The 17,688-nt window shown below is 46.6% G+C and overlaps 2 protein-coding genes across 5 annotated transcripts in view; both read left to right on the top strand.

Annotated features, from left to right (window-relative positions):
• SMURF1 (SMAD specific E3 ubiquitin protein ligase 1) overlaps positions 1 to 7,107 on the top strand; it is a 45,382-nt gene extending 38,275 nt beyond the window's left edge. For 2 of the 4 annotated variants that reach the window (XM_069870563.1, XM_069870565.1), the window contains exons 15-18: positions 1 to 121; positions 1,576 to 1,777; positions 2,599 to 2,674; positions 3,407 to 7,107. In XM_069870563.1, coding sequence (XP_069726664.1) covers positions 1 to 121; positions 1,576 to 1,777; positions 2,599 to 2,674; positions 3,407 to 3,506 — 499 coding nt within the window. In that variant the 3' untranslated portion in view covers positions 3,507 to 7,107. Of the gene's footprint in view, positions 122 to 1,575; positions 1,778 to 2,589; positions 2,675 to 3,406 lie in introns of all 4 variants that reach the window. The other 2 variants (XM_069870562.1, XM_069870564.1) reach the window with 1 other exon arrangement.
• Positions 7,108 to 10,038: 2,931 nt separating this feature from the next.
• Positions 10,039 to 17,688, top strand: part of RNF216 (ring finger protein 216) — a 77,543-nt gene continuing 69,893 nt past the window's right edge. The window contains exon 1 of the mRNA XM_069870397.1: positions 10,039 to 10,131. The gene's annotated coding sequence lies outside the window, so the exon portion shown is untranslated. The remainder of the gene's footprint in view (positions 10,132 to 17,688) is intronic.

Genomic DNA, 17,688 nt, shown 5'->3' with positions numbered 1-17,688 from the left:
GCTGTATGTAAACTGGCGATTTATGAGAGGCATTGAGGCACAGTTCCTCGCTCTGCAGAAAGGTTTTAATGAACTTATTCCTCAACATCTACTTAAGCCTTTTGACCAGAAGGAACTTGAGGTATATGTTTTATCCACATACAATATTGTTTTGTAGTCTTTTTGATCCACAATCAAGCACTGATTTAAAAAAAAAAAGCCAACAAAGCTACAAAACTGATTGTAATTTTCATACCAGAAAGCTGAGTATTTGTTTCACCAAACACTTTTTGGTTTATTCTAGACATTCCTTGGGTCAATGTTGTAGAGTGGGATACTTAAACAGGGAAAGACAAATACATCATGCTGTCTAACCAAGGACTAATGCTCAAAGCAGGTGGTCTGGGCACGGAGGGAGTACTGCACTTCTGAGGAATTGTTGGCAAGACCTAACTTGCCATCTACACGAGAACTTGTTTTCTTCAGTAACTGTTTTCATACGTGGCTGTTCCTGTATGTGTGTAGGGCATGGATTACAGAGACTAAAATAAAAGTGTAGAGCGCACAGAAAACAAATGAATTTGTCTTGTTACTTAACCCTGAGGTGCAGAATGCACCCCTTAAAGTAATTCCCATTATAGCAGTTTTTCCTCTGGGTCTACCTTTGTGAAAAAAATAAAGCAACTTAGAGAATATGGACCATTTGTGGTATTGGAAGCACTAGCTTCATGCCAGTTGTTCATGCATTCTGATTAATCCCATGAATCTATTGCATTCCATTTGCTGGCTGCTTGAAAAGACAGATTAAAAATCCATTAAATATTTCGATACTGCCTGCGCCAGAACAGTCACAACTGTCCTAATAATATAAGTGGGTGCAAGTGGGTGCTGTCTTGATGGCACAAAACGGCAGCTGCTAAATGGTAGTTCTTGGAAATGTGAGCCTCAGTGTGGAATATTACAGAGTACGATGTGCAGTTTGTTTTGAGTGACGAAGTTTTCTCTTTGCCATTTATTTATGGTTGCCAGGGGAGGTAACTAGATTCATGGCCAGTAGAGACTTCCTTTTTCAGGATCTTGCAACCTGGTGTCATGGAAAAGACTGAAGTAATTTGTCTGGTCTGTGTTAGAGTCTCTAAGAAACAACATCAGAAAACAAATGGGAAGTTTCTGTATGTTATCATAAACCGAGCAGGATTCTGTCGTAGTTGGTGTTGGCAACTGTAGGACAAACCTGCATCAGAACAACATTGTGTTGTGCAGTAGAGGGCATACCAAGTCCATGCTGCACCCCCATAAAGATAAACTGTACTTTTCAGTCAGATTTTAAAAAATCAGGTCTTGAATGGGCTTCTGACTCTAGTTTTGTGAAAACTCTGGTTCTGGTAAGCATGCTCCTTGGCCTCAGTTTCATTGCAATTGAACTGGAGAGATTTACTGCCTGTTCTGACTGCTTTGGAGCATTTACCTTACACCAAGAAGGTGGTTCAAGCGCATAAAGCGTGCTAGGCTTCTTGAAATGGTTGAATGTATGTTCTCATAGCTGCAAACCTGAAATTACTCTGGATGTTGAAGCATTCTCTGATCCTTTAACAGCTAATCATAGGAGGCCTGGATAAGATAGACCTGAACGACTGGAAGTCAAACACACGTCTAAAGCACTGCATGGCAGACAGCAATATTGTGAAGTGGTTCTGGCAAGCGGTGGAAACATTTGATGAAGAAAGAAGAGCAAGGCTGCTGCAGTTTGTGACGGGTTCAACACGTGTCCCACTTCAAGGTTTCAAGGCTTTACAAGGTGACTGATGTGGAGGCCGAGTTAATCTGTGATGGGAGACAGAGATAAAATCATGTGCTATTTACTAGCCCCTTGTAGAGTATCAGCCTGTTACTGGGTAGCTGAAGCACTTATAAACTTTAGATCCCAAGAGCAGTTTTTCATTTGTCAGAAGCTCTGCTGATGGCGAACACTGGAGCCATTGCTGATAGAAGCTGGTAAATCTGTCATTGCGCAGCACATTGACCTGTGTCAATATTAGCTTATCAGTCTCCTTCAACTCTGTGGACTGATGTTAAAATCATTGCATGTAAGCACGCATATGATTATAGAGGTGATGGAACAACTTTTTCACATGAAAATTGTATTCCTTCACGGTTTGGTAACAAACCATTAGACTTCAAAAGAAATTCCTGAAGGCTATGATTTTTTTCATTGGAAAAGGTGGCAGTGTTCTCAGCTGTTGTGATTCTCATGGTAAAGTTCCATCTGTTGCTGACAGTAAACTGATGTTCCAAATTAAAATACATAGTCCTCTTTTACAAGGAAAACCTTTTTGCACCTCAGTATTTTCATTTTTGAAGGTGAAACTTTGCTAATATAAAATTTAGCAGCTTTCCAAAATACCCGTTTGCAGATTCATTGTCCTGAACAGCCCTATTGCTTCTGCCATCCCTTCAGCAGCTACAGATCTGACCTGCAGCTTCAGCCTATGATATACCGATGTTTGCAGGGGGAACTGCAGGAGTTTTTCTTGCGTTTTTATAAGCAGCAAAATCTGTGTGCCTGAGTGCTGTTTCCTTGAAGTGCATTAACTAGAATGTCTGTCTAAGGTTCTACAGGCGCTGCAGGACCCAGACTGTTTACCATCCATTTAATAGATGCAAACACAGACAACCTTCCAAAAGCCCACACTTGGTAAGATGAAAACATCTTGCATGTCAGCATTTGCTTTCCCTTTGTATTGGTTTAGAGGAGTCATCTCTGTTTGTCCTGGGTATGGATTAGCCATGTGATATGCATAGATGACTCCCAAGTGTGCTTTGCTAGCTTGGAAGTATCTGTACTCTGCAGCCAGCAAAATAATCAGCGTCTCTTGTTGCAGCTTGATTTGTCTTCTGTGCTATCTGGTTTTCATTTATCGCAGAGTTGATTGATCTGCATAGCAAGATGTCTGTAAGTTTATTTGCATGTTCAGCTAAAGCTCAATGAGAAATGACTCACGACAGTGAGTCCTCAAGCAGGATTGCAAGTAGTTTTTCAGGTGTTCAGTGTAGGAAAAGTGCTTTTGGTGCGGTGTAGGCACAGCACTGAGCTCTTGTACAGAAGTCTTACTCTGCCAGAAACAGGAAATCATTTCAGCGGAGGCACAGGTTGTCTGCAGGCAGAGCAGGAGCAGCCCTGCCCAGTGTCTTGCTTTATTCACAAGTCTCCTGCATCTGCTACCTCCTCCCAAACGTTGCCCTATTAAGTCTTGCATTCCTGCTGCAGAAATACAATTGTTTTTTATCTTGTCTCCTTTGGATACTGAGGTGGCTGAGGCTTTCTTTGATTTTTACAAACTCTATCTGTATGAAGCTGTTCTAGAAATCTTTTTCCAATTAATATTTTAGATTCATACGCTGCAATGTGTTGTTATTTTACCTCTAGCTTTAATCGGATTGACATTCCGCCTTATGAGTCATATGAGAAGCTTTATGAGAAGCTGTTGACAGCTGTGGAAGAGACATGTGGGTTTGCTGTGGAGTGAGAGAGCAACCAAAGGAATCAGATGCTAGCTCATGGACCACCAAATAAAAGCTAGAAGAAGCTTGCTGTGAACTTCCTGCTAAGCTGTCTGAAGCATCGGGACTCTGGACAACTTAGAGATGGGGCTGTTTCCCTTCTGCCACTGGTGGATGAGGCGGGGGGGTGGGGGCTTTTGTTGGTGGTTTCCAACTCTTTTTTTTTTTTTTTTTTTTCCCCACACACACCCTTTGTTACAATAACCCATTCCCTCTTCTTCCATCCCCCTGAAAACAAAATGCAGCCAAGTTCAGCATTTGGCTTTGGTTACACAGGATATTCTGCTAGATTTGTAACACATATTGTGATAGGGTCATTGACTTGTGGGGTTTTTTTAATAGGAGAATCAAAGTGTAATTAAGAATGAGCTTAATTTGCTGAGGACTTGCAACTGGTAGGTGTACCTGGTTAGTTTGTCTTAAATCAAGCTTGAGCCCTTGTAGAGTCTGGCGGGCGCAGAGTGTCCGATTGGCACTAGGATTCGCATTGCACATTTTAAACGCCTGTTGAAAAAGTAAACTTCTAGCAGAAAATACCTCCATATGAACACTGAACTGAAAGGCAAAGAAATCCAAGTTCTGCCTTAGCAGGAAGCTCCCAGTGGAAGCTGTGGCTCACCGTGAGAAAAGTGAAGGAATCTGGGACAGCTTAAATGGTGTTGTATGATTTCTTTTCGGTTGTCCTGGCTGAAATCTAATTGTTTTGCACATGAAAACAATTATTTCCTCCTGCAGAAGTACTTTCCATAGTTCGTTCAGATGTAAGTACCTTGCAGAGAAGCCTTGTAAGGAGGAGACAGAGGATAAAAATCCATTCAGTCCCGAAGCTGTAATTCGTGTGCCGTTGTTTTACCCGAGATGTGTTTTTGTGACTTCAAATTCTAAGACTCACTTGGAAATACCTGAAAAGCTAAGTTAACAGAGCTGACTTCTGTTCCAAAGTTTTTGGCCTTGGGAAGGTTTTATTTGGAAGTTGAGGTAAAGAGGTAACGATATAGTGGGTACATTTTAAATGTTACGGAAAGCTATTGGAAGGATTTATGACTTCAGTTGTATAGGGATAAAGATTTCTCCAGAGAGCCATATAAGGCTATTTTTTCCAATATCTGAAACTAATATTGAAAGGTTTGTTCTCTAACACACGGCTAAAATGACTTCCCAGGGGAAAAAAAAGTAAATCAAATACCTGAATCACTAACAGTTTTTCCAGTTTGCACACCAAGAGGAGACAGTATTTTAACAAATAACACAGCTTCATAAAGACCCAGTTATCTATCAGACTTGTCTAAACGTAAGTAAAGCAGACTTGCTTATATAGGATTTTTTTTCTTTGGCAAGCCTGATTTTTAGAGAGACTCTTTACTGAAATATTTAACAGATGTTATGTTTATGGCATAGTGCATTGAAATTCAGCTGTGGGTACGAGATCGCTCTTAGATGTCTACTGGAATACTTCTATTTTGCCTTTTTTTAATTGAATTTGATAATAGCTTTAAACTGTGATGGGACAGAAAGAAGCACTTGTCAAAACCCTGATATCTTTCTCTGTTTGTGAGAGTGTTTTTCCCATTGACCAAAATTCTTGTGATTTGTCATTGGGAGCAAGGATTGCATTGGAGGTGTAAAATTGTACAATGTTGAGATTTGCACAGAGTGGGCCAAAGATGCTTATCCTGCAAGGCTGTACAGGAGAGGCGTGTTTAGACCCATGTTCTGTAGGAATCTTTTGGCACTTGGGGACCAGTTTCTGCCGTACTGGTTGTTGGGACTTCGATGAAACTATGTGACTCATGCAGAAAAGAGAGGAAATGCAACTGTCTGCATAGGAGCATCTGTACGGGCTTGGGCTGAGTAGCAGGGATCCCCACAGCCTTGGCTTTTCAGAACGGCCATGAAGTTCGTACTTGTTCATTGAGTGTATTTAATCCTTTCAGTATGTTTGAATGTGCAATAAACCAGTCAGCTAGGAAAAACGCAAAATGGATTCTTGCCCAAAAGCTTTGCATGCAGTCTCATGTGGATTTTTCACTAAAAGAGTTTAAAAAAACCCAGATACTAAAGCCCACCACTAACAAATCCTGTCACGCAAGCTCTACCTGCAGCACAACTGGCTCAGAAAAAGCAAGTAAGGTGAAGGTGAAGGCCCTTGATTTGGAGATCTGTAGGTCAAGTAGCTCTATGTCAATGACACAGTTGGCATACGATAGTTCCTAATGTCTTTGCTAGGTCCATGTTTTATTGAATGCACAAAATAAGAATAGGCAAGGATTGTTGTTTGGAAAAGTCCGTCTGTTTTTTGCTGTATTTAAAAGCCCTTGTCGAGGTACCTCCTCCATGCTGACAGTAACGAGAACAGGGCACTATCTTTTTAATTATTTCAGTTCTCTTTTAAACAGCTTCACCACCTCTCCCATCGTGTTGTCTTTGAAATTTTATGCCACTTCAGTGATGAAGACATTTTTCGTCTTGTTCTGTACACGCATTTGAGGCAGGCCTTAAAGCTGGCTGGGTGGATGAAGGGAAGTAAAGAAGTGAGGCAGAATGGGTTTTAAGCGGTGGCTTGTTCTTCCTGTGGGCTGCTCTCAAGGCCAGGGAAGGATGAAACGCAAACAAGAGTTTGCATGGCCTGAACCACTGCCTCTCCGAGGTCTCGGGAGCTGCTCGGATAACCTCAGCTGTCTGAATTTGTGTGTTCATTCCCACTTGGTCTGCCAGCACTTGAACTGGTTGTTACTTCTCAAACTTGCCCAAAGAATAACATCAAGTCTGGTGTTCATTTTGTCATTACACGTTCCGCCTTGTCCATGGATACTCTTGGATCTGACCTGAAGGAAATGCAAGGTACAGTGTGTCTTTTGTTCCTGTCCTAAAGGCAAACCTAAAAGCTGGTCCACTGGCACAGACCTGCAGTGCTTGCCCTGATACTGCTCATCAGCCTATACACTATGCTCAGGGATGTAGGAAACCACCACTTCGCTCGTGTTTTAAACCGGGAAGAAACGAGACTGTTTTATGAATGTTAGCGTTCACTTGGGCATTACGTTAGACAAGACCCTGCTTCAGAAAGGCTGCTCAAAACTCCAGATGGTGAAACCGGCGTTCGCTCTGCAGTACATACGTAGCTCAAGTCGAGCTGGGTATGAAATCTAAAAGGTTTTGTAAATCCGGGATCCAGCCGCCAGGCCCTCTGGAGCCAGTGCCCAGGTTCAGGGCCGTGTGGCACAGCAAGTTCCCAGAAACACAGTATGGATCTGGTTTTAATTTGTTAATTTTTTTTGTTCCTCAACCACTTTATAATGTATTTTTTTAATTTATTATTTTGTAATGTCATGTTTAAGTATTGCTGCTATCCTTGTTATTCTTCCCACTGTTTTTATTGCAGATTTATTTTGTGAAAGTTGTACACTAATGTTTCATTTTATGTCTAAATCAAAGTATTTAAAGAAATACTAGTTCTATTTAATGTGGTTATGGAACCAGCTGGAATAAACAGTGATTGTATAGTAGGCTGGACCCAGGAGGTCATGTTCATTTTTGTTACATATGCAATAAACTCACAACTTTAAACTCTCGGTATCCACCATTCTGTTTCTTTAAATATTTACACAAGTCACAAGAAAATCAATGTGCTTGTAATTAAAGAGTGTGGTAGAGCTGTACTTGGCTTGCCACAGCGTTGTTGCATTGCTTATACCCCTCTAGAGAACAAGAGCCTGTGACATGGGATCAGGCAGCTGCGTTGTAAGAGAAAATCTGCCTGGAGGGCTCATGGCTGGGTGTGAGATGTATTGAGAAGGAGGTTGGGCACAAGCAGGCTGGGAAGGATGGATGTTTTCTTGCACCACAACCTGGCTTTTATGGGGTGTTTGTGTTTCAGGGGTGAGGAAGCGTGGCTCCACAGGTGGCTGCGGGAGAGTCCTGCCAAGTTTGCTCATCTGTGTCCCGGATCAGCAGCAGCTGGCACCCGCAGCGGAGGTCAGGCTGAGCCTGGGAACCATATGGCTGAGCCACAGTCATCCCTGTGCCGGGAGCAGGGAGAGGCTGGTTCCTGGAGGGCCAGGGAGATGCTGGCACTTGTGATATTTGGCCAGGTTTTAGAAGATCTGCAAGAAAAACCTGGGCATGGGGGTTGAGTCACCTTCCCTGGAGGTGGATGAGGTGCTGAGGGGCATGGTTTAGTATTCGATAGGAACAGTTGGACTCAATGATCTGATGGGTCTTTTCCAACCTGGTGATTCTATGATTCTATGAGGGGGAAAAGATAAGCAAGTAGTTATGAGTCCTGCTGATTGAATCCAGTCTCTTCTGCAGAGGTAACCCCGCTCAGAGACCTATGACACGTTGAATCTTCCCAGGCTGGTGTAAAGTGTTTGCTTTGGGAGATTTTGAAATTAAGTTTTAATTGGATGCTGATTAAGTGAGCCTGGCTGCCTCCCCTGATTCCCGTTTGGACGTGGCCAGGCAAGATCTGCCATTGAAGTCCCACGAGGTCCGAACTGAGAGCGTGACCATAAGGGGAGGGTGGGCAGCGATGCCTGGGCAGCTTTTCCTGAGTGTGCTGAGGACACACGAGGCTGGTGCTTTGTATCTGGGTACGGATCTGGCAGGGACAGGGGTGCTGACAGCGCTTGCACGGTGCAGGTCTGCACTGGATGCTTCAGTGAGTAGATGAATTTGGTGTGGAGAGTTCCCAGAGAACACCCTCTGACCGAAGGACCAGTCCCTGCTGTCTGACACAGGCTGCATTGACTGTCCCTCGGTACCTGTACTGTCCTTTGACTCAGCCTCATGACTGGGCTTTGGGAGGGCCAGGGCTGAGCCCCTGCCACCTCCTGGCACTGCCCCAATGCCAAGAAGGCCAACAGCATCCTGGCTTGGGTCAAATACGCCAGCAGGAGCAGGTGTGAGAATTAATTGATAAGTTTTGCTGCAGCTGGTTTGTATGTTTAATTATCTCCTCATATAAACGTGTATAAAGAGACAACAGGCAGACAATCTCCAGACATTGATAAATAACCTGAAAGAATAAGCACTCTCTTAGAGTTGCAAGAATTTATTGATCTGCTTAATTGTCTTGTAAGATGTAGTTGTCTTAAGAGAGAACCTGAAGGGAGTCTCCAGACACGGTTGGATAACCTGAAAAAAAATAAACATTCTTTGGGGATTTACAGGGTTCTTTGTCTAAAACTAGAGTGGTGAGGCACTGGAACAGGTTGCCCAGAGCAGTGGTGGCTGCCCCATCCCTGGAGGTGTTCAGGACCAGGTTGGATGGGGCTTGGAGCCCCCAATCCAGTGGGAGGTGTCCCTGCCCATGGCAGGGGTGGAACTGGATGATCTTTAAGGTCCCTTCCAACCCAAGCTATTCTATGATTCTACTGCTTTTGTACGATGGGATGCCTTATTTAGAAGGGCATCCAATTCAGGGCTGAATTATAAAATAAAAATATAATTGACTTTGCTTCAAAGACTTCACCTCTTTTCAGTATTTTACTAGTGAATGAGTGTTCCTCACACAGGGAAACGATCACCTCACTGGACTTAGTGCTGGTGAGGCTGCACCTTGAATCCTGTGTTCAGTTTTCATAGAATCGTAGAATAACCAGGTTGGAAGAGACCCACTGGATCATTGAGTCCAACCATTCCTATCAAACACTAAACCATGCCCCTTAGCACCTCATCCACCTGTGCCTTAAACACCTCCAGGGAAGGTGACTCAACCACCTCCCTGGGCAGCCTGTTCCAGTGCCCAATGACCCTTTCTGTAAAGAATTTCTTCCTAATGCCCAGCCTAAAGCTCCCCTGGCAGGGCTTGAGGCCATTCCCTCTCGTCCTGTCCCCTGTCACTTGGGAGAAGAGGCCAGCACCCTCCTCTCTACAACCTCCTTTCAGGGAGTTGTAGAGAGCAATGAGGTCTCCCCTCAGCCTCCTCTTCTCCAGGCCCCTTAGGACAAGAAAGACATCGAGGGGCTGGAAGCGTGTCCGGAAGAGGGGAAAGGAGCTGGGGAAGGGGCTGGAAAACAGGAATGGGGAGCAGCTGGGGGGCCCGGGGCTGTTTATCCTGGAGGAGGCTGAGCGGAGACCTCACAGCTCTCTTCAACTGCCTGAAAAGAGGGTGCAGCGAGGCAAGGCGGCTGGTCCCTTCTCCCAAATAACGAGCAGCAGGACGAGAAGAAACGGCCTCAAGTGGCACCAGGGGAGGTTTAGACTGGATATTAGGGAAAACCTCTTTCCTGACAGAGCGGGGAAGCCCTGGCAGAGGCTGCGCAAGGCAGCGGGGGAGTGCGCACCCCTGGAGGGGTTCAAAAGCCGTGCAGAGGGGGCACTTTGTGACACGGTTCAGCGGGCGCTGTGAGGCTGGGCTGAGGGACGGGCTGAGGGCTCCCTCGCGGCCCCCGGAGGCCGCGCCTCTATGGTAGGCGCGCCGAGACGGGACGTCGGGGCGGCCGGTCTATCCCCCTGCCGCCCGCGGCCGCCCGCGCGCCGCTCTATGGTGCGGGCGGGGCGGTCACGTGGGGCGCGCAGCCGGAAGCGGCGGGGCGGCCGCGGTTAAATGAAGCGGGGCCGGCGGGCGGCGCGGGGCGCGGCGGCGCGGTGAGTGCGGGGCGGGGACCCCCCCCCCACCCCCGGCCGCGGCTCGGGCCCTGCCCGGTGTGGGGCTCTCTCGGGGCCGGGACCTGCCTCCCCGTTCGCCTTGGGGCTGCTCCTTTCTCCCCTTTTCCCCTCGGAGCCGGGTTCTTCCCCCCCCCCAGCGCCCCCGTTCTCCTCGGGGCCAGGTCCCCGCTCTCTTCCCCCCCCCCCCCGCTTCCCCTCAGGGCCGCGTTTTTTCCGCTCCGCCCCCTTCCCCTCAGCACTGGCTCTTCTCCTCCTCTCGCCCCCTCACCCCCCAGGGCCAGGTCCCTGCTCCCTTCCTTTCAGTGCTGGGTCCTTCCCTCCTCTCTGCTTCCCTCAGGGCAGGGTCCCTGCTTCCCCTGAGGGCCGAGGTCCCCTGCCCGGTGCCAACCCCGCTCCCTTCTCCCCTGGTGCCAGTGGCTGGCCCTGGTGAGGGCCTCGTTTCCCTCCCAGCCCTGGGGTCCTGCAGAAGTTCCCTCCGTCCCCCGATAGGCAGGTGAAGGGGGGCACCCAGGTGCAACCTCTCAGCACTTCTCTCTGTGGGTTCTTCACCAGCTTGTTTCAGGTATCCCGGGCTGTGTGTTTGTGCTTAGGAAGAAGAATAGCACTGGCTCTGGAGCTGGTGGAGAAAGGCAGATAAAAGCTCTTTCTTCTGACCACTGTCTTGTGGACATCCAACTCTATGCCCTTTGGATGTTTGGCATTGCAGGCATCTACTGTGGGAGCTACTGCAGAAAAGAAACTAAAAACACAGCTGACTTCCGAGTTGAGGGGTTTAAGAGATACAACTCCTCCTTTTTTCTCTATTGATCCGAGTGCTGGCTCAGCTTGATGGGAGAGGGCCAGTGCTGCAAGTGTTAACGTACATAATGTTTATGTGACAGAGGTGTCTGATGAGTGTTTCTGCCTCTGGAGCTGCACTCATTTCCCCAAACCGCTGGAGGAATGTTGGGGTTTCACCAAAGTCTTCTGACACCGAAGAGCATGTGTGTGAGGAGAGGAGTGTGGGCTCACCCCAGCAGCGCTCCCGCACTGTGGTTTGGGACAGGTGAAAAGTAGGTTGGCTTAAAAAGTCACCATCATCCCATGGATCCACTGCACTTGCTGGAGCCCCTGCACAGGTGCTTGTGCCTGCAAGTCTGGCCTAGGAAGTTTTTATTTTCGTTTCACCTTCACTTTATGACCTGAAGTGTTGTCTTCAGATGCCTCCAATGCCTCATGTTAGAGTCTTATTGTAAAACGCTTCTACTGGAAGTGTAGTTTTCATATGAATAAGTTCAGTTTTCAATGTTTCTATTCAGCTTCTGGTGTGAAGTGTTACAGTTTGGTCACCAGTTTGGGGCCTCTGATGTTTTATAAAAAAGAACAGCTGATGTTACCACTGTGCACTTGTTTCCATTACCAAGGTGTAATGCTGAGGGACCAAAGCTTTGTTGCTGTGTGCTTTTCGCAGCGTTTCTCGTGTTTCTTTACGAGCTTACTGAGTGCTATGCCAAACAGCAGACTCTTCAGGTTTTGTTTCAGGCAGCTGTCCTAAAAGCCATAGCCACTTGCCTTAGTGGCTGAAAGGCACGGGCAGTGTTTGTGTCAAGGCCTGCAAGGCCTAGTGCCTCTGTTCTAGTCTGAGGTGGTTGGCTCCTCTTCCTTACAGTTTCTGCTATCTCAAGCAACATATTTGGGAGCTGTTGCAGGTTTCCAGTGGTAGCAATGGGGGAGAAGACAAGTATATAGACTGGACTTTGCATGCTCAGTTATAAAGTGGCCTCCTCCCGCTTCCGGAGAGGATGGTATAGGAGTTCTTCTCCTCCAACAACCTGTTTGGAAGGTGAGAGACCCATCGTTCTGCAGGCCAAGTCCTGAGCAGGTGCTGTGCAGCACAAACCTGGTGGGACCCTTGTTCTCTAGGACTGGTAGAATCGTGGGGATGGTTAACTACAGAGCTATGGGATTTGCGGCTTTAATCTGAGTTTTTTGTTTCTAGAATGAATGCCGTGCAAAAATTCCACTGCCTTACATCAGGTCTTTTGCTATTGTAAACATGTTAATAGATTTCATGTGCTTCGTGTCTGCGTGGATATTAAAAAGGAGTCATCTTGACAGGAGTTTGAGCCTGGAATAGCAGGACTTGGGAAAAGACTCAGACCCACTTCCTGAAGATCTGTAGAGATGCTCAGCCCGCTGGGTAATGTTGGGTTTTGGTAATGGGCTTTCTTCAGTCTCTTTTTTAACTTTCCTTCCTAGGATGTTTTCCAGTTGCCCTGGCTGCTGGCATCTTTCTTGTGCAACTGCATAAGTCAGGGCATGAATACCAGTTCCTGGAAGAGGAGTTGGGGCAGGCTTTGCTGATGATAAGATACATTCTGGTTTCCAGCAGTGTGCTGGCAGCCTGTTCCTGGGCTTGTGTTTCGGAAGCTGCCTCTAAAATCCGAATTCCTGGGTAGACCAGTGCTTTTCCAGTCTGAGAATGTAGTGGGCGTTACTGTTGCTGGAGAGCTACGACTGCTGGCAGCGTGAATTGTGCTTTGAAATTGGACTCAAATCACTAAAAAGTCCTGTGGCAAAAACAGGTGGAGCAAGCATCCATTCAGCACAGCTGGAGGGAGGCAGGAAGCATATCTTGGGGGCCAGGAGACGATGAGCGAGCCGGAGTCACACAAACCCAAGTGTGAGAGGTGTGGAGCCCTGTGGTTGCTTTTAGTGCCTTCTGGAAGAAGCTTCCATTCATTAACTTGGAATGGGTGTCTTATTTTCATTTATTTCTTTTTAAAGCCATTGTGAGTGGTTTAGTGTCATAGCACCGGCAGCTCGGCGCAGCAATGGGCGTCAAGGCTTGCTGCCGGCTGCATTCTTTTTGGGACAGTCAGAATTAATTCCTCTCATAAGAAGGTTGGGGTTTTTTTGCATGTGGATTTGGTCTGGAGATAGTTTAGGTCTCCATTTAAATTATTGAATTCAGACATCTTAACTGCTTGAAGGAGAGGCAGTAAAAGCCTCAGAAGTTTGTGCGCGCTACAATAACGGCATTTTGCATGGCTGTTGGTTGGTGACTGGGCTCTTCAAGCGGCTACGTGTAACCTCAGTTACTCAGTAGAATCTGTCCCCTCTGGGGTAGGCGCCTTTCTTTAGTGCAGAGAGCAATGGAATGTGTGAAACAGGCAGCTGTTCGGGACACCAGCTATCTTCCAGAAGCAGCCCAGGAGATAGGGTTATCTGTGTACTGACATGGTTGTTCCTGCGTCTGAACTTGAGCTGAACAACATCCTGATCAGCACTGCTCTGAAGAGTAGAGCAGTTCTGGTTTAAGCAGGTTACTGGGACAGGGAAATCTGGGAGGATTAGGCAAGGAGAAGAAGGGGGAAAAAGGTAAAAAGGCCGTTTGGCAGTGTCTTAGTGGCGTGAATAAGTTACCCTTGCCAAAGCACTGAGATATGTGATAATAATGAATGTTTTAGTGAGCTGGGGTAATCTCGCTCTCAGCAGCCTTCATGTCACTTTTATGGAATTTCAGGTTTATTTTGGCGAATCTCAGGAGAGACGCTTTTCCTCTGGGTCAGTGCTGAAGAGCTTGCTGTGTTTTTAAATTCATAATGATCCTCTCAAAGTTTAATTCCTGAGGACTGGAAATCTTGTTCCTGCTGAATATCACCTTTCTCTTATTTACTAGCACTGCTGTGTTTCCTTCCTGCGTTTGTGAAGGGAGCTGTTGGTGTCTGATTAAGTGGGAAAAGCATTGGGCTTTAGGGGAAAGATCTCTGCACGGGGCAGCTGCTGCCCCGAGTCACAATGCTGCCTTGTAGGTTTTCTGAGCCAGGTTGGAGGGAGTTTAAATTCAAAGCATGCCTTTCTTGCTGGCTTTGGGGGAGCCCAGTTCCTTTGCTGGTGCCGACAGTGCCTCTCTGTACAGGGTGACTTTTGGAGGCTGTTGTCCTCACTCGTAATGAGAAGCGAAAGTCAATGAGCTGAAATAAATCTGGGCGTGTACGTAGGTGTCAGGGTGACCTGACATGTTTTCAGTTGGCTGCAGAGGATGAGGGCTGGATTGCTCACACTCTGTAGGGAGGCCAAGCTACTCCTTTCATGGTTTAGATAAACATTGGACAGGATCTGAGGAAGCAGATCTATACTAAGCTATAGTGTAAAGTGATCAGGGTTTGTACTGGCCCAAATCTTCATTTGGGGAACGTGAGGATAGAAAATGGCCTCAAGGAATATATTTTGTCTAAAACACTTATTGCACAAGGCTCTTCTGCTGCTTTATCAATGCTGACAGGCTCTTATCAAGCTGTGGGCGCTGCTATTGCTGTTTCTCAGTTGGAGCAAGGAAGACAGTGGTTGGCTTTTTGCAGCCTTTGCAAAACCAGATACCGGAACAGATTTACACTTCTGCTTCCAAATACCATCCCAAAGATGTGATGAGTTTTTATGTTTGATTGGAGAGAGGACGGAAACCTTGCTTGTAGACTGTTTTTGCTTGAAGGTACCCGAAGGCTGGTAACGGAAGGCGCGCATACCTATGTACCAGTGGCAAGTACAAAATGTTGGATAAACACATTACGGGGCGATAGCAGAGTGGAACAGGCAGTGATGTTGACAGCTGCCTGCAGCTGAGTGGCGATGCTGCCTACGAGACTTCTCTTCCTGCTTTCACTGTAATGCAATTTGAGGAACACGATGGCAGCCGCAGAATAGGGAGTCAGGAAAAGAAGCTTTTTGTCCATTGCAGGAAACCAGCAGCGCAGGATGTTCTGTGCCTCCCCTGCTGCCAGGATTTGCAGCTACAGATGACCAAGACTGGCAAGAACCACGAGCAGTAACTTGGCTAGCATAAAGAATTCATGCCCTCTCTATATATTATTAGACCAGAGTCCTATTGTAGTGGAGTGGGCTTCGTTGTGTGCAAGCTGGGGGGTGCCCTTGGTTCAGCCACAACTCACACAGGCCAACTTGCAATAGCTGGAGCGCCTCCGACCTGAACACAGTGTCTGAAGGGTGCTCCTCAGCTTAATGTTTTTGTTTATTTAGCAGTTTGTGGCTGCTTTTACTGACCCTGCGTCCCAGATGGTTAAATAATCTGTTTGATGTTGTAGTGTTGCAACACCCAGGGAAAGAATTTATATTCTGCTCTGTGAAGGCTTAAACAGTGTTGGACGCTTGACTGTGATGACTAAGGGGTAGGCACGCAAATGTGCAGCCTGGAAACAGCGATGTCCTTAACAAGCAGTCTGGCTGCAGCCAGTGTAACCTCTTAGCTGTGGCATGCAGTATTCTTTCATATGCAAAATATTTATTCCCTTGGGGAGGAGTTGTTAGGTACTTTGCAGTCTCCTAAATCTGCGTGGCTGTGGACCTGGAGAATTAATGTGCAGTGCTGCTTTCCTTGCTCTTTAACTGCTAGCTGATAACTCATATATCTGTGAACTTCAGTAGGCTCAGAAGAGAATAACGCTGGATGTGGAGCCTCTCTAAATCTGGCTGTGATCTGATTTCGCTGTTCTGATGTAGTGGTATATTTACCTAAAATACAACCTCTTTGGATTTCTGCTATTTTAACCTACCCTGCTTAAACCCTGTGCTGGCCACTACCACACAGTGCAGATGAAGTCAGACTGGACAACTGTCATGAACCTGGAAGGCTGCCTTCAGTTTCTGCTGCCAGGAGCCTGCTTGCTGGGCTGGAATCGGTTTGCCACAAGGCTAACACGTGGCTGCAAACTAAACTAAACCCAGTTTTACAAAAATAATTGCTGGCTGGCTTGAGAATTTTGTAACAACTGGTCACCTGTGGTGCTTGAGCAGTAAGGGCATAGTTACCGTTCTTCAGGTAGGCTGGTGGCAATCCTTGTGCAGCAGTTGCTGGGTGCAATAGGCAGCTTTATTCTTTCCAGGAGGAATCGGTGCACAGCGTGGACTTGCACAAGCCTTACATGGCTTCTATTGATATTTTACTCTTGTACATGAGGCAGTTGACTCAATGCAATGCAAAATGGACTTGCCTGTTGGTTCAGTGTGGCTCTGAGCTGGCTATTGTACGTATTTAAGCCTTTCAATTGAATGTTTAAAAGCATCTTTCAAAGGCAGTGCCTGATCTTGGACTAGAAGTGTGTACAGTTTAGGTGCTCATTAGCTATCGGCTGTGGTTGCATAGTGTCAACTGTTAGGTTGCAGTTTAGGATCGTCCTCCTTGCAGTTTACTTTAGCATCTTTGTTCTGCTTTCCCACTTATGCCATGGTGGATGTGTGAGGAGAGAAGGGATCTGATCTGAATCCTACAGAAAAGTTTTCCAGAATCTTTGTTTTCAAAGCTGTAATAGGTGCTGATGGAGGTCAGTGTGAGGAAGCCACAAGCTGTGGTGTGGCAATGTGACCATCTTAAGCAGATATTGTGGTGAAACCCTTCTTCTCTACATGAAGCTATGGCTCCTGGACACTGACCTTTGAAATTATGGCAAGTGCAGATGCTTAATGTGGCTCAAGAAAAGGGTACAGCTGTAATAACCTCAATACGTGACCTGTGAAGTCATGCTTTATGGAAGTTGCTAATTCTGGGATGTTTGACACCTAGAATGGCTGGTGGCAAGCTTTTAAGTTGATGTTTCTTGAAGTGCTGTGCAGATTGACACAGAAACCTTTCTTTCTGCTAAGGTGGGCTGCTGCAGTAAATCCAGGGGTTTTTTTCCCACCTCAAGGTCAAGTTTTAGCTTTTAGATTGTTGGCAGCTTTGTGACATGAGGTGAGGTGAGCTTTGCAGACAGCAGCCATCCTTGAAAGCAAAGTTTCTTGTCATAGGTTCAGGTCACTTTTAAAATAAAAGAACACCCCTTTCCTTTCCACCTTTGCTCCTGGTGGTGCTTTATGTGTTTTTCAAGCACACGGCTTCCCAAGTAGAGCTTAGGTGCCTGTTTGAGAGCTGGTCCGCTGGGCAGCAGCTTAACATCCAAGATGCTATTGCAACCTGTCAGTCCTCTGTGATTTTAAAGTCCTCTGGCTGTTACTGCAGCTAAACCTGACTATGTGCTTTCTAGCCCTCTTAGCTTTGGTCTGCTTACTCCCTTGCTGCCGCCTTTAATAGTGGTTTGCTGGCTGTGTGCAGCCTGTCTCTGTCTTTCCCTGCCCCTGGTGCCCCCTGCAAACAGAGCTGCAAGCAGAGCAGGCTGCTGGTTGCTCGTCTCTGTAAATGTCAAAGCCACAGCCCGTGAGGGTTACTCTAACCAGCAACCTTAAACACCTTTATTTCTCTGTCTCCTCTCCAGTGAAAAACAGTGCCAAGATGGTAACCTGAAGGCTCCTGAAGATGTGCATCCTACTTGCTAAATAACTACTTGAAAGGTTGTGCTTGGTTTCCTTTGTTCTGTTCTACCTTTTAAAGATGGCATTCAGATCCCTTTAAAAAAGGAAATAAAAAAGGGAAAAAGCTGCTAGGGATTTGGAGAGGGAATGCTGTGTCCTTTCCCCTGGAGAGCCCTGCGAAGTGCCAGTAATGGAGGAGTGCTCTCGTGTATATCCTGGGGCACAGAGGGCATGTCTCTTGTTCTTTTCTGT

Source organism: Phaenicophaeus curvirostris, chromosome 16 (genome assembly GCF_032191515.1).
Source record: "Phaenicophaeus curvirostris isolate KB17595 chromosome 16, BPBGC_Pcur_1.0, whole genome shotgun sequence".
NCBI classification, from domain to species: domain Eukaryota; kingdom Metazoa; phylum Chordata; class Aves; order Cuculiformes; family Cuculidae; genus Phaenicophaeus; species Phaenicophaeus curvirostris.
Note: the sequence above shows the minus strand (reverse complement) of the source record. Positions and strands in the feature narration are given on the sequence as shown.